We start from the raw sequence: 21,779 nt of genomic DNA on the forward strand, positions 1-21,779 counted from the left end.
AAAATCTGCTAATGGGAATTTTTCTTGAAAGTGTTTAAGAAAAAAGTTTAAGATTTTTTTTCTTACCCCATTGGCAGATTTTTTAAGTGAATTTGTGCTTAAAACAAGCAAAAAAATCTGCTAATGGGGAATTTTTCTTGAAAGTGTTTAAGAAAAAAGTTTAAGATTTTTTGTCTTACGCCATTGGCAGATTTTTTTTTTTTTTTTTTTGGCTTGTTTTAAGCATAAATTCACTTACATTTTATGTTTTTGTCTAGACTTATTTTCTTAGGTCATTTTACTCATCAAAAAATTGCATCTTGATTTTTAAGAATTTTTAAATATTTGTCAAACAAAATAAAAAAGTAAGAAAAGTATGTATCAATTGCTAAATGATCATTTTATCTATTGAAAATTTTCATATTTATATGAAGTATTCTTTAAAGATAATAAAATAGACAAAAAAGAGGTTTTGAATTTGGTCTCTGATTTCAAAAGGGCCAGATCTGCACCAGACCTGCGCCAAAGCAAGCAGCTCCCTATTTTTAAAAACATCTTGACTGACATATTTTAACATATATTAGTGCCATTGTTTTGTCTCAAGATGTACACCAGTACTGATTTTTGTAAGGTATGTTTGTAAAAACTATTTATTAGTGATGCACCGATGTATCGGCCGCCGATATTTATCGGCCGATTTTTGATGAATTTGAAACCATCGGCATATCGGCAATAGCACGAAAAAGGCCGATACCGATTGTTTATTAATTAACTGCATAAAGAAATCCATTATATGTAAAAAAAAATGAGTTAATGTTGTTAATAAAATAAATGCTGAATTGCAAAAACCACCTTGGAAGGTTGTCATGCTGTCTTATTATATTTGTTTTAGCTTAATTTGTGCCTCTCTTATTATGTTGGTCAGTTGAATGTTAATTAGATCCAATCCATGTTCGGTAAAAATAATTTGATGCAGAAATAAACTAGCTAATAGACCAACTGTATAGTATTGTATACAAGTGTTTAATATCGGTATCGGCATCAGTATCGGCCAGAAGATGTCTGTTTAAATCGGTATTGGCCCAAAAAAAATCATATCGGTGCATCCCTACTATTTATATGTACTAATATAACTAAGGTCTAATCCTGGATTAATCTAAACCCTGTCCGGAAAACTGCCCCATAAACAGCAGACTAATAGAAATGCTTCACAACACTGTATCATCAGTATCTATTTTTACACGATCACATATTTTATTCTGAAAGTATACAAATCAAATTCTTTTTTTAATCTTTTGTTTAGTTACAGCAGCTGAAAATCTAAAATACAAATGACCTTCCTGAATCAACCCACCATCCTCATTTCCATTGCTAATAAGGGAAGGAGTCGCAGGAGGAGTCGCAGAACATCTGCCAGGCCTAACGTCCACCCACAATCACACTGTTTCTCTCCAGACCTACTGTAGCGCCATGTGTGTGGGGGGGTAAAGTGTTCCTTTAATACAAAACTATTGATACCCTACGAGCACCCATTAAAAAAGCTCCTCTAAGTGCTATTTATTAGCTTTGCCATTTATAGCTTTCCATTTCCCCCCACATTCTTCTCTCAAAACATAATCAAATGATAAGAGGTTGAAACAAGGGCTGGTACATGAAAGTGTTGAGGATGGTAATGATGTCATGAAATGATTTCCCCTGAGGAGATGGGATCAATCGCCAGGGGCGAGATGGGAAAAGAAAGACCAGAGAGAGTCAGCATGAACCTTTCATATAAGCATCTCGTTTGTGAAAGAAATTTAGGAGGTGATATGGCGAAAACCATATCGAAAAATCGCAACTTGGGCGCCTGGATCCCTCGATCCACAACTTCTTTTTTAAGGGTGAGTACAGTCAAGTGTTTGTTTACAGTATGTGGAGGTGGGTTATATAAAACAGCTGAAAGGTATGATTTAACAATGTTCAAAACTCAACTTAAGATAAGCAACAAATTATACGGGTCTGTATAAAAAAAATCTCTCGATCGATTGCATCGTCAAAAATCAATCTGGGATTCGCTGCCAAGGTTTGTGAGGAGTAAAGTAATAAGCAGCTGTGTAACTACCTCTCGCTCTCTCTCTTTTTTTGCTTTCCAGGTATCTGCTTTTGGTCACAGCAGGGACATTTTAACATGAGATGGCCAGACTTACAGATCGTTCACCCATCCTGTGACAACTGGTTTAAATGACTGACGGACACAGAGAAACCACGGCGTTGCTTTTAAGAGCAGCGATTTCATGATGCTTCCTAAACACGATGCACCGTAGACATAATGGAAGTAAAGACAGCGGATTCGATTTAACTACTAGCATGTCCATTTAAGCATTAGCTCGAAGATAAAGCATTACAATGCTAAAAACACATTCGGCACTAAAGGGTTTTAAAGGAATGACGGACATTACACGCTCCATTCTTGAGCGCCGCTGTTCGATGTCAGTGGTAACAAAGCAGACGTGTTCGGGCAATAAGTGTAGCTTGTCTGTCAAGACGAAATGGTAGTGCATCAAGTCTAAAGGTGACAATGCACTTCTGCCCATTTGCACCACATTAAAGGTTGCTCCCAGCAGAAAAGTGGCTTTCTGCGTTTCACCCCTCTTTACCCTAAAGTAATGGAGCTTTTTCACAGCTCATGGCAGCTTTTGCAGGCCATGCACTTAACGGTGTTCGGTTATCGCCTGTCAGTCTGTACACCGAGTCCATTTTTATTTGTCTATAAGACGACTGCTATTGTTTGTATCGTAATCTCTAGAACCAAATCTACAGTAGTAATGCTCTCCAATGTTTCAAACTTTCTCAAGTTGGCTGCTGAATTTCAATGATTCCAACATGGAAACTTCAAAAATTTATTTGTTAACAAATCCAGTCTTAATTGAGATAAAAACAAGACAAAAATGCTGAGAAAAACATTTTTGCAGTGTAACCATAATTCACTCATTCCCCACCAGCCATTTTTTGAAAAGTTGCCGGCCAAAATTTTTTCTGATTTTCACAAAAGTTTCACAAAATGCCTTTCAGGAAAATTTTCGTCTAAAAATACATAAACATACAAATTTATCAAATGAAAGACCAGACCATCTGCTTTCAAACAAACAATAAAGAAACAAAAACAGAAAACGGGAAAAAATGTTTCATCCCACCTATATTTTTTTCCCTGCTTATAAACTCTTAAATATGGGTATTTTTCTTAAAAATAAAAATAAAAAAGATGAAATAATTTAATTTTGTGTGAAAGAATTTTGTTATTGATCAGATTCAGATAAAATTAGTAAATAACGTTTTAGCTTCAGTTTTTCATAAATTGGGCCATCTAGTGGAAAATCACGATATTGCAGATTATCATAAAAATTAATCGGGAAAAAGGTTTATTTTTCTTTCATCAAACGCCAGACTGATCTAACTAAACAGACCAGATCTCATGGGAAAACGTCAACGCAATATCATGTCAATACGTATGTATTTTACGAGGTGGCTAATTCGACCACCTTCGTACGTTTTTGTACAATTTGCTTTCACCTCGTGACACCGGGGTTAGAGGCGGGGTTTCATTTATGAGTTTGCATGTATGATCATACAAAAATGTTTGCTTATCCGAAAAAGCAGAATTATAACCCCAATGTCACTGCTGCGAAAGCAGATCGTACGTTTTAGTACGATCTGCTTTCGCAGCAGTGACATTGGGGTTATAATTCTGCTTTTTCGGATAAGCAAACATTTTTGTATGATCATACAAAAATTGTATCAATAAGATACAAATTCAAACAAATTAGCAACCTTGTGAAATACAGTTGATACTAGCCTGATCTCACGAGAATTTGTACATATTTTACAAGATGGCTAATTCGAATAAAATTGTATGAAGTTAATCGTCCGAAAACAAACAATTATCATAAAGAAATAAACAATAACGAAACCCCACCCCTAACTCCAACTTCAAAGGGGTCAAGACATATCAAGTCAACTCGTACATATTTTACGAGGTGGCTAATTCAACCACTTACGTACATTTTTGTAACATTGGCTTTCACCCCATGACACTGGGGTTAGAAGCGCCATTTCATCATTATTTTTCTAATAATCGTCATACGTTTTCGTACGATTCCCTTTGAATTCATACGAATTAGCAAACTCGTAAAATATGTACAAATTCCTGTAAGATCAGGGTGGGATATATAAATTTTACGTGTTTGCGAATTTGTATGATCATACAAAAATGTAAGCTTATCCGAAAAAGCAAGAATATAACCCCAACCCTAATGTCACTGCTGCGAAAGCAGAGCGTACTAAAACATACCAATAAGATTGTACGAATTCAAACAAATTAGCAACCTTGTGAAATACAGTCGATACCAGCCTGATCTCACGAGAATTCGTACATATTTTACAAGATGGCTAATTCGAATAAAATTGTATGAAGTTAATCGTCCGAAAACAAACAATTATCATAAAGAAATAAACAATAACGAAACCCCACCCCTAACTCCAACTTCAAAGGGGTCAAGACATATCAAGTCAACTCGTACATATTTTACGAGGTGGCTAATTCAACCACTTACGTACATTTTTGTAACATTTGCTTTCACCCCATGACACTGGGGTTAGAAGCGCCATTTCATCATTATTTTTCTAATAATCGTCATACGTTTTCGTACGATTCCCTTTGAATTCATACGAATTAGCAAACTCGTAAAATATGTACAAATTCCTGTAAGATCAGGGTGGGATATATAAATTTTACGTGTTTGCGAATTTGTATGATCATACAAAAATGTAAGCTTATCCGAAAAAGCAAGAATATAACCCCAACCCTAATGTCACTGCTGCGAAAGCAGAGCGTACTAAAACATACCAATAAGATTGTACGAATTCAAACAAATTAGCAACCTTGTGAAATACAGTCGATACCAGCCTGATCTCACGAGAATTCGTACATATTTTACAAGATGGCTAATTCCTATAAAATTTTACAAAGTTAATCGTGCAAAAAAAATGAATATTATAAAAAAATAACCCCAGCCCTAACCCGAACTTCACAGGGGTCAAGGTAAATCGTACAAAAATTTATGAATGTTGCTATACAAATTAATACGATTTATCCACCTCGTAAAATATGTAAGAATTGCTGTGAGATCAGGCTAAAAAAAAAACGGGACGTGTTTGCGATTTTGTATGATCGTACAAAAATGCATGCTTATCCAAAAAAACAAGAATATAACCCCATTGTCACTGCTGCGAAAGCAGATCGTACTAAAACGTACCAATAAGATTGTACGAATTCAAACAAATTAGCAACCTTGTGAAATTCAGTCAATACCAGACTAATCTCACGAGAATTCGTACATTTTTTCGAGATGGCTAATTCATATGAAATTGTATAAAGTTAATCATACAAAAGCATACGATTGAACCCCACCCCTAACCCCAACTTCACAGGGGTTGGGGTAAATCGTACAAAAATGTATGAATGTGGTTATACAAATTAATGCGATTTATCCACCTTGTAAAATATGTGAAATTAAATTGTGTTGACTAAACCGAACAACTGTTGGTGCTCGTAGCCATTTTTGGGGGGCTGTGTGAAGCCCTGAGATGTTTACTTAATAACTAAACCATCCCTATAACAGAAATGATCATACATTTTTGGCCATAGCTATTCAGGAAGTGCAAATGTTAGCGCGCAGGTCGCTGGAGTTCCTTCAAAGTGAAAGTGCATTTGGAATTCAGGCAGCAATTTATTTCACCTCCAGATGAGCTTCTCCCATGTTCCTACGTGTTTAGAAACGGCACGGCGTGCGTAGAAGCTATTATCCTCGGTCTGTTCAATTATTGATCGTTGAGTGCCACAGGGTGAGAGAAAGCACAGAGACCAAATAAATCTCAGTTTGGACATTTCAGACCGTGCCTTCCAATCCCTGGACTTCCAACGGTAATGTGGATGCTAAAACCACAATTACTCATCACCAGACGAAATCAAACTTCTGCGCACACAACGCTCCAAAACACAAAGCATTTAACAACACTAAATCAGTCTTGTGTGCCAGGTTTGTGGTGTATTCTGTAAAAATGGATGTACGATGTTGCAACAGCCGTGTAACGTAATTGGCAGAAATGGACAGCATTGCAGTTATGATCTAGCATCGGTTGTGTCCGGCACTGACTACTCCAATAGGAAGTTTTTTTGGACAAGGTGTATTTGAATGATATTTCTAGAGTGATTGAGCTGCCAACAGCCTCCCTCAGGTCCCTCTGTAGGAGCTTTTATTTCTTTCATAAAACCAGGCAGATTTATCCATTATTAACTCTACTCCTCATAGCAGCCACATTTTATGTATTGCTGAGACAGGGTTAAATGATTTTCAGTTAATTAGCTTGCCTCCAGGTTATTGATTTTCTTTCAGATGGCGGCGGAGCTCCGAACATGGACCTCGGCGGGGGCAACGTTTCTGATCATGGTTGCATGTAGTAAGGGGCAAGTCGAGACAATCCTCACCGCAGTCTGCAATGGTATTGTTTCGCTCTAGCTTTGAATGCTACTGAGAGGTTTAACAGTGTTGTAGTCGTGTCCAGCTTGAGTCCAAGCCAAAACCAAGACCAGAGATTGAGTTGAGTCCAAGTCTAGATAAAGCTGGATGTAGACTCGGTCTTGACTCGGACTCGCTGATGGTCTCGTGGGCAGCGCTCTATCAATATGATGCAACTGCCCCGCCCAGCCAAGTTCCTGTGATGGTCCTGTTTCACCTTTCCCCATCCTGTAAGTCCAATATCTACACTGTGCTGTTAGGTAAAAAGTTTGAAGAAATAACTTTAAAATCAACTTCTGAACTCATTTCCTTTACTTTCTCGTAATGCACCATCAACATTGAAATCAATGGGCTCTCTGATGCAGCGTGAATTCGTATTGTATGCGCACTAAAGAATTTTAAGTGCTTCCTTGCAGAGAACCTAAATCATTTGAATCTTTTTCCACTGTAGCAGTACAAGGACTCTGATGTGATGTGTGTTTGCCCAATGGGGTCATGAAACAAGTGTACTGAAGGTCTGCTGCATATACTGAAAAATTAACTGAATAGGTCCACTGAAAAATGTGGTATTACTTTAATCCATACAGCAATATTGCCAAACAAATCAAATCTATCCAAGCCCTGCTTAAAATGTTCGTTTTTATGTGCAGGTCCATTAACTTCACAATTATTTTCAGAGGAGCCAGGACCTGGTGGTTAACGCGTTACGACGCGGACGACGACGCACAAGTAAAAATGAAAACCGACGCGGAACCTACGCCGTCGCGGCTATGCCGTAGGACCTACGCACGACTATAAATCGCCCTTTAAGCTGTGGTTCTCAAACAGATAACTTAAATTTAAGTCTGGCTTGTGTCATGTACGATGGTAATCCTATCTTTTCTCTGGATTATGTGTTATCCTTTCATTATTATTTTATTAACAAAAAGGAAAGAAATAGAAAACTCACCAAAAGGATATGACACAGTACCGTTTAAAACACTTGACTGAAATGTTTCTCAAGTTTTTTTCCTTTTTTAAATCTCAAAATATATGCCTAAATGTTGTGTAGATAAAAATATTATTGTGCCAACATATTCATTTCTTTCATTAGAAAACTAAAATTTCATCTAAAAATATATGAAGAGTTCAGCTGCAAAAGCCGCTAAATGCGACCTCCATTAAAAATGAGAGAATGATATTGACAGGAATCTTTTTCCGCAAATTATACGTTTATCAAATACTTTCACTTCAAATCTGCTTAATCCTGGCAACAGACCATTTAGAAATACCGTTTTGTTGGCAGAATTCATTAAACGGCATGCAAAGAATTGGATAAACGACAGCGCGCATATGAGTGAGATTTTAATTGTCAAACTGCAAGTTTTTTAAAGGAGGTTTACAGAAAATATTAAGATAAGACATCTTCAAGGGTCCACTTAAATTTGACCCAAGATCTGAGTGGTTTCAGGTCTAAATGTTTCTAAACTAAACTAATTTAACAACATTTTAACTCATTCCCCACCAGCATTTATTACTAAATTTCCCCACCATTTTTTGTGATTTTCAAATAAAAGAACAGACCCTCTGCTTTCAAACTAACAATAAACAAACAAACTAACAAAACGAAAAAAAACTGTTTCATCCTATCTATATTTTTTCGCTGCTTATAAACTCTTAAATATGGGTATTTTTTCTTTAAAAAATAATTTTTTAGCAAAAGGCTGAAATAATAAAATTTTTGTAAAGGAATTTTCTTAGAGATCAGATTCAGAACGATTATCAAAATATACACAGAGTGTAAAATTAGTAAATATTTTTTTATACATTTGGTAAATGTGCCATCTAGTGTTGCAGATTAACATAAAAACTCATCAGGAACCAATTTTTTCCATGCAAATGTTTTATGTTAACCGATGAGATAACTCGTCAATGGCGGGGAAGGGTTAAACTGATCTCTATTAAAATTCCTTTACAAAAATAAAAATTATTTCAGCTTTTTGCCCAAAATTTGGCATTTTTGAAGAAACTTACCCATATTTGAGAGATTACAAAAAGAGAACACTTCTGTGAAAATCACAAAAAAATTTGACCGCCCACTGCAGCAAAAGTGAAATTGCCCACTCCCACGAGATTTGCGTTGGGTCTCACGGCAGGGTCTCGTGGGAGCCCGAACCCAATGCAACGCTCTACTTGCAACATTGTTTGGCTTGGCAATAGATTTTCATTGAGCCAGACCTGTCAATCAATTTTGAATACACACTGCAATCGGTTACCTTGGTGTCGTGGTCAGAAAACATATGAAAATAAATAGACCAGCAGGCCAAATTGGTTGCGATGCCATCGGGGTCTGACTGGTGCGTGTGGGGCCAGTCGGTTTAGAAAAAATTGCCACTTGGTCGGGTTAGACTCGGGTCTAATTTTGTCAGGTTTGTCTCACGTCGGGTTTTTCATCAAATATATATATATATATATATATATATACATATGTGTGTGTGTGTGTAATTATGCACGCTGGGTTCAGGTAAAAGTGATTCGGGTCATTTTGGGTCGGGTACATTTCTTTGGACCTATGAAGACCTCTAATGATAATAATAATATCAACCAAATTTTGAGCCTTTATCCAGAAAAGACAGAGATTGGGAAATGACTGCAGATCACATTCAAACTTGGGTCCTTTTGTTAGTACTTGGACTTGAATACAACCCGAATGTGACAGCCACATGGATCACAGCGCCCCCTAATGTGTGCTCAGTTTCTTGATTTTTACCTTTTTTCTAGTTTCTAGTTGCATCTTTACTGATCAACTGTTTACTACGTCTCATCCAAAATGTTTAAACAAAGCATCATCCACTGAAGAGTTCCTGACTGCGATTGGCTAAAATCAAGATGACATCAACGGAGCCATGAGACTTTTTTTGAGGGTGATAAGAGGCTCCAAACAGTGATGACTGGCTTTCAGCAGACTCTATTCTCTGCCTCATCAATGTTTCAGAGCCGAGTAATGAAGTCGAATGTCTTCATGTCTCCACACAGCTGTTATCACGTGTCTCACATACGTGCCCACACACACACGGCAAAGTAAAGATGAATTATGGCAACACCCCCACCAGACTTCTACAGAGGTGGGCTCTCTGACAAACATAAATTATGTTAATAGAATGAAATAAAAAACACTTTATTCCAAAGGTTTCAGTACTTTGAAATGTCAGGATGATCTAGTACGTTACCTGCAGAGAACTCATAAGCTTAAGTCGGAGCGCTAAAATATTAAAACAAGAAATTTGCGCGCTCTCCCGAGGTGCTGGAAAAGTGTGAAAAATGAAGAATGTAAAAGTGTGTCTCCCAGGTGGAGTTTTTCCATTCATTAATTGATCCGAATATAGCTCGACGGTATATTGTAGATACAGAAACTTATTTAACCGTGCTTTCACGCGAACAATTGCCATTAGCCTGTTTTTGTCCTGTTGCCTCAGCAAAGTGCTTAGTCAATGTTATCAAAATACCAAATTATAATTATCGTCCAAATGAGGCGTTTGATTTAAAAGAAGTTGATTAACTCCCCGGGTTATTACACTTGGGAGGTTATCTGGCGAGAAGCTTTCAGGAAACGCTGTTTTCTTCTATTATTTCTATAGATGAAAAACACAGAGGACGTTTGCATCCAAATTGGAAGAGGTCCCACTGCTACCCTACCTATAATGTGTAGGGAGCCAGGATGCTAAGCAGCTAAATTAACCCGAGATAGGAGATTAATTGAACATTTCCATTGTTGCCATGGCAAACTGCCAATTGATTGGCCTTTCAACGCCTGATCCCTTTTCTTCATTGTTGGCTCCTCGGGACACCGCGTGTTTTTTCGTTAGATGATAATGTGGAGTGCGAGAGGAACGGGAGGTGAACGTTAGGCAAGAGGGAGGGCGCCGAAGCATTTGGTCAAGGTGTTCAATTACAGAGGCTGGGAGGATAAATCAATATCATTTAAATTGCTTATGGTAATCACCCACGATCCAATCACTAAGATCAGCATAGGATATCTGCTGACCCCAGCCAAGTCTAACAGTCCCATAGCTCCAAATCTCCTATTGAAACCCATGTAAAGGTCACGCTTGCCACTGCTTTGAGTAGATTGGGTCAGGGCGTTACCTTACTGACAGTTATTGTGCCGTTCACGAATGTGATGCGAGTAAAGCCTCGTTCCCGCTACAATGCAGCAGTACTTTCACACCGTTGTTTTCTGTTGTGCATAGGGATGCAACATTTTCAAGGCTGGAAGCTTTTCATAAGAATAAAAAGGAATATATGGGAATTAATGGGAAATTAAAACATGGAACCTACATGTAGACTGCATTAAGTCAAATAAGTTTTGATGATAAAACTTGGATAAATATATTTAAAGAGTTTGGTTTCAAAACGCGATAAACGCTTTTTTTTATTAGTTACAGCCAAAATCAGTATTGTATCTGGTAAGTATTAAAAAGTCAATTCTTAATTTTACGCAAACTGATATCCGCCGTGTTATTTTGTCATCTTTTTTCCCTTTATTTCCCAGCTGTGATAAATGCCAATCCTCCTTTCCTTGCAGAATGCAATAAATCCGCTTAACCAATCACAGCGCACCATTCCACTCATTGTAAACCACAATGTCGGTGCTTTGAATACACACTGAATCCTAGTTTTCCTCATCTACTTTGTACTTCATGATCAACAAACAAAAGCAAAATAATAATTTTGATGTTATTGATAAACCTGTGGTGGTTTTCTGTGGCGGGGAGAAACGTAAGCCATCAAAATAATTTACGTGAGAGGCACTCGGGGGAACGGAAAATGCCGGCTGTTGCTTGTTCTCCCGACAGCATCAAGCTTCTGTCATGCTAACACATTGACCCCAACGGATCTTATGAAAAACTTTCCATTATTTTACTCCAAGTCAACGAAAATCAAGCAGGACCAAAACATTTTACAGTTGATCGCTGTCAAAAAAGTTTCGCGACGACATCCCAAGGATGACAGCAGCAATGACAGTGTTCTTTAAAAATGTTATTAAACCCATGATTCACTCACCCCCAAGCTGTCTGAGTTGCATATGTCCATCGTTTTTCAGACAAACACATTTTCAGATATTTTAGAAAATGTTTTAGATCTTTCAGTTGATTAAATGTAATGTTACGGGGTCCACCCATAGTCTACAACCTTCGAGTCCAAAAAAAGTGCGTCCATCCTTCACAAATTAAATCCAAACGGCTCCAGGATGATAAACAAAGGTCTTCTGAGGGTAATCCGCGCGGTGTTGTTGTAGAAAATCCATATTTAAATCTTTATTAACGAAAATAAATACCTTCCGGTAGCGCCGCTATCGTAGACTCCTCTGTATTCAGGAGAGAGTATTAGCCTAGTGTACGCACTTTTCTTAGTGACGTATGACAAATTCGGAGGCCGGGGGCACAGAGCAGCAGCAGAGGAGCCTCCGTAGGCTGCGTAAGCTCTCATCCTGAATGCAGACGCGACTAAGATGGCAGCGCTACCGGAAGGTATTTATTTTAGTTTATAAAGTTTTAAATATGGATATTTCTACAACACCGCGCGGATTACCCTCAGAAGACCTTTGTTTATCATCCTGGAGCCGTTTGGATTTATTTTGTGAAGGATGGACGCACTTTTTTTGGACTTGAAGGTCGTGGACTATGGGTGGACCCCGTGAAATTACATTTAATCAAATGAAAGATCTAAAACATTTTCTAGAATATCCAAAAATGTGTTTGTCTGGAAAACGATGGATATATGCAAATCGGACAGCTTGGGGGTGAGTAAATCATGGGTTTAATATCATTTTTGGCCGAACTATCCCTTTAAGTGTAAATATTAGAAATGAATCCTGTAGTCACAAATGATTTTTTTTGGAGATCCTCAAATTTAGCATTTTTGTGCAATCCAAAGTTAAAGTTTTGATGAAATTTGTATCACATGAAGATGTGTGACCAATAGATGACCGATACATCACAACACAGAAAATAACTGGATCGCACTGAATCCTATTTTCTATAATAACAACAAAAGCATAACGAACTGTGCGAGCAAGAAACCATGATGTGTAAATAAATATATACAAATGTCTGTGCGTTGAAATCTAGCATGTTTAAAGTTTAGTGTGACTGAGGCATAAAATATATTTTTATGCAAACAAGTTCGCTGTATTATTTTAAATTTTTTATCTCAAAGGATTTGGTTTGTGATGTTACAAATAAAAAATAAATGAGTTTGCACTGCGATGATACTGAAATGACGCTACTAACAGATGCCAGATAAAGCACCACTTTATAAATGACTTTTGGCCCACAAAGCCCATCAATTAGGTCGTATGTTGAGATAAATACACTGAAATCTTTGAGTCCACATAGGGCATCTGCTTCAGTGACCATTTCGGGCAGATTTATTCGGCCGTTCCGACGAGTTTCCCCCGACATGAGATAATTTGACTTTTTGGGTATAAATGGCACTGACATGTGTAAAAAGAAAATGAAAAGCTCACACAATTGCACAGTAATGGGGTTCAGTGAAGACCAAGGGCAGCAATCCGAAAGGCATTAGTTAGTCCCTATTATGTTGGCCATCCACTGAAGTCTGATCTCGAACGCTTGATCCTGACCTGGGATTTTTACTGTATCGACGTGATTACGTGTGACCTCCGGGCCTACAATTACTTCACATAAACTCACAAGCCATTACGTGCGCGAGGACGAAAAACAAGTCACGAGGCCACGTGTTCTCGTTCTACCTCTGACCTATTTCAACATTACTTTCTGTGAATGACAAAGAGGGGATCGGTGTCCGCATTATCGCGGAGGCTCTTAATGTAACCGTGGCTTGATGTTCAAAAATGCTCTAAAAATGTCGAGTCCAGCAGATACGTTCGGTTCTGGATTGCAAGGCTCAAATTGATTTATATTGCGGCGCGTCGCCTACAAGTCGGATCCCGACTAAGCGTTCATTAATTTTTCAAGACCCGTGGAGCCATTGTGGGATATAAATCTCAGCTAAACCTTGATACTGGCCCACGCCGTGACTTTGAAGTGCCGCCTAATTAAGCGCCTGTACAGTTAACAAGCCTTACAATACGGCCGAGGGAAGATCTGAGAAATATATGATTTCTTCTAGTGTGGGAAGAATAGAGCAAAGGTGCACGCATCTGTCTATCGGTATATACAGCCCACTATTGTCGGTGCAGATGGCACTGAAGCGTACACTATGTCTGTCTTCTTGACTGTTTACCAACTCTTTAAAGTCATTGATCTGTGGGTTTTCTAAAGCACCAAGCGTCAGGCCGGACCCAAACAGAACCGGACCGACAGAGAGGCCTATGTGGGCGGATCAGTTATTATTGATCACACACCAAGGTTTTGCTGCATTTCATTTGGCCAGCTGGTAAAATGCTTGGCTTGACTGAAATATTACACACCCTGAAGCTGGGCACAGACCCAAAACAAATGAGAAAAAGGCTATACGGGGCATATGCATGGCCAGCCATGGCGACCTTGGGGGAAAAGCCGATGCTAAAAAATGAAACATATGGAAGTTGCGGTCACCTTTAACCTCTAACAGGGAAATGATAGACAGTACTTTAGGGTGATATGGTTCTTAATTTTAGACGAATTGCACAATCGATCTAATCACTGGTGTAAGATAAAGTAGTGCTTTAAACAAACATACAGCCACGGAAAAATAAGACACCACTCCAGTTTTGACTTAAATCATCATTTCTAGATGTATTGTGACCATTTCAGTTCAGTGTCTGTTGAATTTCAACAAAAGCAAACTTTGGGAGTGACATAAAGTCACCCAACACAAATGTAAAAGACTAAGAGCTTGACAATATTTTTTTTTTCCCTAAAATACATGTAAAACATTATTATTTGTTATTGAAAATGAACTTGAGCACATCTTCTAATCTTTTTTTTGACCATGTTTTTCCCATTTCAATCTTCAGTAAATAAATGCAAATAAAATCATATTTTAAGAATTTGGCAGAAATGTTGTTGGTAGTTGACAGAATGAAACAAAAATTATTATTTTACTTAATATATATTAATAGCGCTACATCCTAGTATAAATATACAAAAAATGGGGATAAACATCACAACAGCCCGCGTTTAAAAGCAGGTGATGCACGGGTCAATGTATAAACAACCCGCACCCAACCGACGTTTTCAACTAACCCGCCTGCAACTCGGACTGCAAAAAAAATAAAAATAATTATTGTACCCCACCCGCTCCATGGCCCGCACTTTTAAAAGTAGTAATTGTTTAAAATGTTAATTGGCATCTTGATTTCAAACGACCCAACTGACCGCGACCCAAATATCATTAAAAATATTTTTGGATGACTCGTAACCGCGGGTCCCGGTGACCGCAGCAGGCACCCGCTCACTTCGGATCAACCCTCACATCACTGGTGTGCACACCCCCTAAGAATGTAATTTTCATATTTCAAAACGTTTTAGCAGTAATAATAATGCAGTGACTGTAATTTATTAATTTGTGACAAGAGTATGCAGCAAACCGTTGACACCTAGTGGCCGTTGTTGGTAAAACCACAAAAGTGTGACATGAACCTTATTTTTTGTGATTTAAACTTGAAATTTGTATCACAGCTACCTAATATTTTGTAGCATTTCTGGCATGAAACATTTTTATAATTTTATGTATACTATATTTATTTATTACAGTAAATGTAGAGTGCTATAACATTTTTTTTTTATTTAATATTTTCAAAACAGTGAATATTTTTTATTGTCTTTTCAAAAACAAGACCAAGGCTTCTAGACTAAAAAATGCCTCGAATTATATTTTGAAGATGCACATCAACTTTTCACCCCCCCCCAAAACTTAAAAAGAGGGGTGACTATAGAAATGGTCTTTTTTTCTGTGGCTGTATTTGATGCATTTTCCACATACCTAGTTTTACTTTAGACCAGAATGTCAGGTTTTCCTCCTTTGCTGTGAGAAACTGCAGAGTTCTCAGGATTTTTGCTTCTTTGCAATGCACATTTTCATGTCAAACAATCAAACCCCTATGAAAAATAAACTTCTTTTCAATCTTTAAAAGACTGAAGTTGTATAGGGTCAGTGAATGTTTTAAAGATTTTGTTAAATATCTGAATCTGTGTGTTGTGTGTTGACAATGCATGGCTCATGAAAAGAACCAAAGTTGTATCAGGGACAACAGTACTAGACAAACATGAGCATTACATCAGTACATTAAAGCTTTCAGTTAGCGCCCTCTAGTGGATGAAGCATGAACTGCTTTGCACATTTAAATATAAAAGTCTTTACAATCAGCTGTCAGAACTGTTTAAACTTTATTTAATCTTAAAAACTTCTTCACAAGATATGATGTCAATTTGTAATCACCTCAGCATAACAGAAGGTCACATCACAACCATTATTTTCCTAAGTAAACATTTGAAGTAGAACCAAAGAGTTTCCTAAAGGCCTAAAAAAAACTTAACAAATGACACACATGCAGCATTGTAATTGGCTTCCTAAAACACACACGCATGCCATTCAAGTCGTGTACTGCCCTAAACGTTTCCGATTGCTAGCTATCAAAGGAAAAGTGCAGTAGTGAGGACCCTGTGGGCCATGGAGAAGGTTGTGAACAATCCCACAATCCACGCCAGAGCTCTACTGGGCTGGGGAAGAGACATCAGGTAAGCCACCGTGTGGATAAACCGTGAACCCACAAACACCCTAAAGTGCAACAGAGCCGAGGAGAGATCCGGACCCGTGAGAGCATACAGAAGACCGATTACCACGAAGGGAACGATGTTCTCCAGGTCGTTTTGATGACATCTGTGATTAAAAAGAAAAGGCAGAGCATCAGTGCCTGAATCGGTAGTCCAGTGAACAGTATATACGGTTACGGTACCGTCGCACTCGTTCCACATCTGGATCCACCCTGACAAACTTCTTCCTGTCTTCTGTGATTTTGACCAAGCCGGTGTCCTCCAAGTTTGCAAAGACCTTTAAAGAAAAGAAGTGGATCGATTAAAAGTATTCATCCATTTAGGATTAAAAAATATTCACGCTTATACCTTTTTTGTTAAGCGAAAGTAAGACGTTATGGGGCTCATCAGCATCATTTTGAGGATGACTATGGTTGCATAAGTAGAGAAGGCCAGGAAGACCTCGGTGTCAATCATGTGAACGACATCTGCCATCTTGATTTAAACTGCAGTGAGGATAAATGATCAACAAAACAAAATGAAATTTTTTTATGTTTATTGCATTGTTAATGTTTAACATTACAAACTCTTTGCATTATTGTGAAGGAGAACATTATGCATTTGGTTTGATCACAACTGAAATGATTTCATATTTAGATGCATCAATATAAACATCATTTGTATATACACTTGGACTTGGTGATCTCCTTTATAAAAATGAACCATGGTTTTATTATAGTAAAAGTGTGGTACTGGTTTCTTGCCATTTGTATTACTATAGATTTACTACAAATATCATGGTTAAACTATTTATTTACTACAGTAAATCAATGCTTAATGTGTGCTACGTGTTCATTTCTCCAAATATCATAGGTAGCCGAAACTATGGCTACTGTTTGGTTAGTTTTCGTAAGAGCTAACGCAAATGACGCCTCAAGCGGTATTTGTGGAATGTCAAAAATGTCGAAAACCTGCACGTTTTAAAAGAATAAGCATGAACAAAACACAAATGCAATATAAGTTCACTTGTGAAATATAACAGAAAATATTTCCGGATGCGTCTGCTTACCTTTTTGCAGCCACGCGACCAGTTCAGTTGGTAACAGACAACTCCAGAACTTACGTGAGGTGGTGGGCGTGTCACTTTCTGCTGACGTAATAAGTAACGATACATTTTTTTCCAAGATTATTATTAAAGAAAATATAAGCAAAACAATGAGTGTAAATAAGTAACGATAAATATCCACACCACATTAAAAATAATTACGATTTATAACTTAGTTTAATCTGCTTTGCATTAATTACGTTATGTTTTGTTGTTTACATTTTATACTTATGTATGTAAAGATGTTCTGTTGTTGTTGTTTTATATTTTTACTTGAAAATAAACACCTTATATTTTAAACTTAGTTACACTAAAAATATGTTTTAATATTTGTTTTTTATATTTAAGACTATTACTCTACAGTTAATATTCAATGTATATTTTTTCATTATATCATTTTTTTCTCTGTAGCTTATCAGAAACAACTTTTTGCATTGATAAATGACTAATAAATGCTGTTTGGTTGAGCTTTTTCAAAATAAAAAGTTTTTGTAATACACTCCATTGATGTATTATGAAAATTAACCACTGAAAAATCCAGCTAAGACCAGCATAAGCCGGTAAAGTGGTTTTAGCTGGTCTCCCTGCTTGGCTTTTGCTGGTGTAGCAAGCTGGTCTAGCTGTGTTTGGTCACTTTTAAGCTGGACTTAGCTTGTCGGGCTGGGAGGACCAGGTTAAACCAGTTCTTGGCACCTTAAACCAGCTATCAGCTTATGCTGGTCTTAGCTGGATTTTTCAGCAGGGTTAAAACAAAAATTGTTACATGGTTACTGTAGTAAAATCATGGTTACCACAAAATAACCATGGTTTTGTAAGCCATTGTTTTCAATAACCATAGTTAAACTATGGTTACTGTTGTAAAACCATGGTTTTGCTAATAGTAATCAAAACATACCAAAAAACACAGTTACTACACTTTTACTAAATAAAAAAAGGTTAATTTTGGTTAATGGTTTAATTTTAGTAAGGGTAAATAATTGCAAGTCACTTTATGACTATATGAAAAAAAATCTCACTGAAGGGTGAAAACTCATTGTAGTTTAAGCACATGGAATGCAATGATGTCCAGAAATGAATGCAAACAATCCTGTATAAATGCTGAGTCATTGTGACAATAACTATTTGTTAACCACAAATAAACATTTCCTAGTCAAGAACTGACCAATTTCTTCACAGACTGACTTGAAACTAATTAACATCCTATAAACAATAATACAGATAAACTGATTTTATTACACATTGCAAAGAGTTAAAAATGATTCTTGATTTAAGAAAACATTTATTTAAAGCAAGCACCTCTCCCCTGCAGGGGAAATTAAAGGTAAAGTGCAGTAGTGAGGACCCGGTATGCCATCGAGAAGGTTGTCAACATTCCCGCAAGCCAGGTCAGAGCTCTACTGGGTTGGGGGATAGACGTTACGTAAGCCACCGTGTGGATAAACCGTGACCCCACAAACACCCTGAAGTGCAACAGAGCCGTGGAGAGATCCGGGTCCGTGAGAGCGTACAGAAGACCGATTAACACAAAGGGAATGATGTTCTCCAGGTCATTCTGATGACACCTGCGGTTAAAGGGAAAAAAATAGCCATAAAGAATCTGACTTGACAAGTTAAATGAGGTTAGACCGGTCCTTTGGTGTTACCTTCGAACACGCTCTACATCAGGATGGGTCTGAAGCATCTTTTTTCTTTCTTCTGCGTTTTTACCAAATTTAGTGTCTTCCCAGTTTGAAAAGGCCTGTGTAACGACAAAAAGATTTGAATTCTGGAACTCAAATACACTGCTGAGGAGTCACCATATCATTTTTTTGCAATAACAACTTGTGTTTCATTTAAGCATTTATACATTTTTTTTTAAGTTAAAATGGTTTACAACTAGTCCTGAAGCTAAGGGAGAAGAGTCTGTAAACAATGGTAAGTTAATGATTGTTATGGATTAGTCAAGTGTATGCGACTGGTATACGTAAGATTGGTTTTGTTAAGGTTGTATTATTATTTAACAACATAGAAAATGCAAGAGATGAAATCAATAGAGTGTTTTTTTTTATTTTTTTTAAAACCTTTTAAACATACTTTAATTCTTAAAGGGGACATATCATAAAAATCTGACTTGCTATAATTGAGTCCCCAGTGCTTCTATCAACCTAGAAAATGTGAAAAAAATCAACCCAGTAACTTTTGGTAAACCATTCTCTGCACGCATGTAAAAAAAATAGGTCATTGAAATTTAGCTCCTCTTGTGATGTCAGAATGGGATAATACCGCCCCTTAATCTGCACTATCCAACCACGCCACTAACATTTAATGCAAAGATCAGGGCTGCGTTCAGCCCCGACATAACGTTGCACAACGTTTATTAAACTGAAACGGTGATGCATTGAACACCCTGTTGTGATGACGCAAGAGTTGCAACTACGGTAGCTGAGAGGCCATTCTTTGTGTTCTTTTTTAAATGTTTTTAAAGCCTGATGAAATCGTTATAAATGTGTGTTTAATACTGTAAAATACCCTCGATGTTACAATCACTGACCTTGCTGTCCAAAATGAAAGACAACATTCCAACTTGAACCCATTGAGAGAGCTGTCTCTTTACTATCGCGTGGTTTTATACATCTTGCCGCTGATTGGGCTGACATTTCTGACACACCCACCAAACAAGAGAAAACGCTTCTAAAACCTGTTGCATTCCGTTGCACACCGTTTCCAGGAAACATGTCGTTCAACCCGGAAACCGTAGCAAAACGTTGTGCACCGGTGTGAGATTGAACATGCCCCAGCTCATTTGCATTTAAAGGACACACCCAAAAATTGCATTTTTGCTCATAACTACAAAGTGGAAATTTTAACATGTTATAATAAATTATCTATATGGTATATTAAGCTAAATCACATATGTACTCTGTGGACACCAAAAATGTATTTGACATCTTAAAGTCTTGAGTGAAATGTCCCCTTTAAATTATGATTAATTTCAAAACTGTGTAGAATGAATTTTCTGCTATTTTAGTAAAACTTACACAACATTGTAAGTAACTAAAATATAGTTGGATTTGTGATATTATCAACATGACATAAGGAAGCAACAGGTGCATAACTTTAGTTTACATTGAACATAGATATAATTAAGCATAAAGCAAGTGCACCTTTCTGGTAAACCTGTAGTATGCAGTCAGAAAGGACATGAACATCATTTTGAGGACGACGATGGTGGCATACGTGGAGAAGGCCAGGAACACATCACTGTTTATCAGTTGGGCCATTTTCCCCCAAATCCTGCCAAGGCCAAGATTATGCAAGCACAACAGAAATCTAAAAATAACAAAAGATATCACAACGTTAAGGCATAGTACTGCATATACTACCCAACATTAACTTCGTTTAAACGTTGTATAAGTTGTAGGTTAAATGTCACAGTGGTTTCGAGATAACAGGCGTCTATTAGTGGAAATACAACATTACTGAACCTGCCCATGAACTTTTACAACTTGTAGCCTAAAAGAATAAACAACGCGTGAACAAAAACAGTTTATTAATGTATGCAAAAGCGCATGTGGTTGTATCTACAGTAGTTGGTTATACTGCATAGCCTATTCCTGCCATTTAACAAGAAACCTGTCATAAATTAAGCTGTCTGCGCTAATGGGGTTTTTTTTTACTTCCCACCACATTCATACAAGATCGCCTGCGATAAAAACAAACGAGTTGTTTGCAGCTAGGCGAGTTTATATTCAATATTCGCTACGTTTGTTATAACGGAAGCGTATACCGTACGTTTACAATTTTGCGCGAGATAGTTTGAACTAAAAGTTGCGTAATCGGCTTATCAAAAAAATGTTATCAGATCAACTTTTGAAAGGTTGCTATATGCTTACTTACCTGGACGACGATGCCTCACAAGTGCGATCACAAGTGCGCGTGCATTAGGAAATGAACTTGAAAAGCCAGACAACTGTGGTGTGTAGGACAGCCTACTTGGACCAAAGCCAGTGCATTGCAACACGTTTTGACAGTGATTTTTTTCTGGAAGAGTGCTACAATCAATAAATAATCATTGTTTTGTGTGTGTGTATAATATATATTTTTTTCAACTTTAGCTAGTAAAATAAATGATTAGCCTTCTGCAAATGCATAACATTGCTGGCATGCACCTCTTACTTTTTAAACCTTTTGTTTGTGATGTTATGTAACACAGCAGTGGGGATTTACAGTGTAATTCAAAGTCAAACCACGGTTTATTGGGAAAATCATTTTCTCTGCCTTCTACCCCGGCAGTAACAGAGTGTTTCTGTAAGTGCTGATTCACTGTGACAATATCAGATTGTTTGTAAATCCCAGTAAATCATACTCACAACTAAATACAAATTCATCTCAAAATCACATACGGCTATTATTTTCCCATATCGTGCTTTTTCAGAAATATTGTTCAAGTGACTTATAGTC

At 37.3% G+C, this 21,779-nt stretch overlaps 3 protein-coding genes across 4 annotated transcripts in view; all 3 read right to left on the minus strand.

The window, feature by feature from the left end:
* The window catches only part of b2m (beta-2-microglobulin), a 198,797-nt gene that overhangs the window by 118,884 nt on the left and 58,134 nt on the right, over positions 1–21,779 (minus strand). The window lies entirely within an intron of this gene.
* On the minus strand, positions 15,850–18,136 carry mgst1.1 (microsomal glutathione S-transferase 1.1). Its single transcript, XM_065285035.2, has 4 exons — positions 17,304–18,136; positions 16,604–16,740; positions 16,438–16,532; positions 15,850–16,361 (listed from the first exon to the last, which is right to left on the minus strand). Exons 2-4 carry the CDS (start codon positions 16,727–16,729, stop codon positions 16,115–16,117), a joined length of 468 nt encoding a protein of 155 aa, XP_065141107.2. The 5' UTR covers positions 16,730–16,740; positions 17,304–18,136; the 3' UTR covers positions 15,850–16,114.
* On the minus strand, positions 18,553–21,334 carry LOC135779154 (microsomal glutathione S-transferase 1-like). Of its 2 annotated transcripts, none has more exons than XM_065289863.1 (4): positions 21,216–21,334; positions 20,483–20,648; positions 18,983–19,077; positions 18,553–18,901 (listed from the first exon to the last, which is right to left on the minus strand). In XM_065289863.1, exons 2-4 carry the CDS (start codon positions 20,597–20,599, stop codon positions 18,655–18,657), a joined length of 459 nt encoding a protein of 152 aa, XP_065145935.1. In that variant the 5' UTR covers positions 20,600–20,648; positions 21,216–21,334; the 3' UTR covers positions 18,553–18,654. The 2 variants fall into 2 exon arrangements, with proteins under 2 accessions (XP_065145935.1, XP_065145936.1); XM_065289864.2 differs by having other exon boundaries at positions 20,483–20,612; positions 21,216–21,292.

The sequence above is a fragment of the Paramisgurnus dabryanus genome, chromosome 1, assembly GCF_030506205.2.
Source record: "Paramisgurnus dabryanus chromosome 1, PD_genome_1.1, whole genome shotgun sequence".
Lineage (NCBI taxonomy): Eukaryota > Metazoa > Chordata > Actinopteri > Cypriniformes > Cobitidae > Paramisgurnus > Paramisgurnus dabryanus.

Excerpts from the sequence above, each read along its gene's own strand:
- mgst1.1 (XM_065285035.2), bottom strand. The coding sequence starts at position 16,729 with ATGGCAGATGTCGTTCACATGATTGACACCGAGGTCTTCCTGGCCTTC. Across the intron at positions 16,533-16,603 it reads ACTTTCGCTTAACAAAAAAG|GTCTTTGCAAACTTGGAGGA; the intron begins GTATAAGCGTGA and ends TTTTCTTTAAAG. Across the intron at positions 16,362-16,437 it reads GATGTGGAACGAGTGCGACG|ATGTCATCAAAACGACCTGG; the intron begins GTACCGTAACCG and ends TTTTAATCACAG.
- LOC135779154 (XM_065289863.1), bottom strand. The coding sequence starts at position 20,599 with ATGGCCCAACTGATAAACAGTGATGTGTTCCTGGCCTTCTCCACGTAT. Across the intron at positions 19,078-20,482 it reads ACTACAGGTTTACCAGAAAG|GCCTTTTCAAACTGGGAAGA; the intron begins GTGCACTTGCTT and ends GTCGTTACACAG. Across the intron at positions 18,902-18,982 it reads GATGTAGAGCGTGTTCGAAG|GTGTCATCAGAATGACCTGG; the intron begins GTAACACCAAAG and ends CTTTAACCGCAG.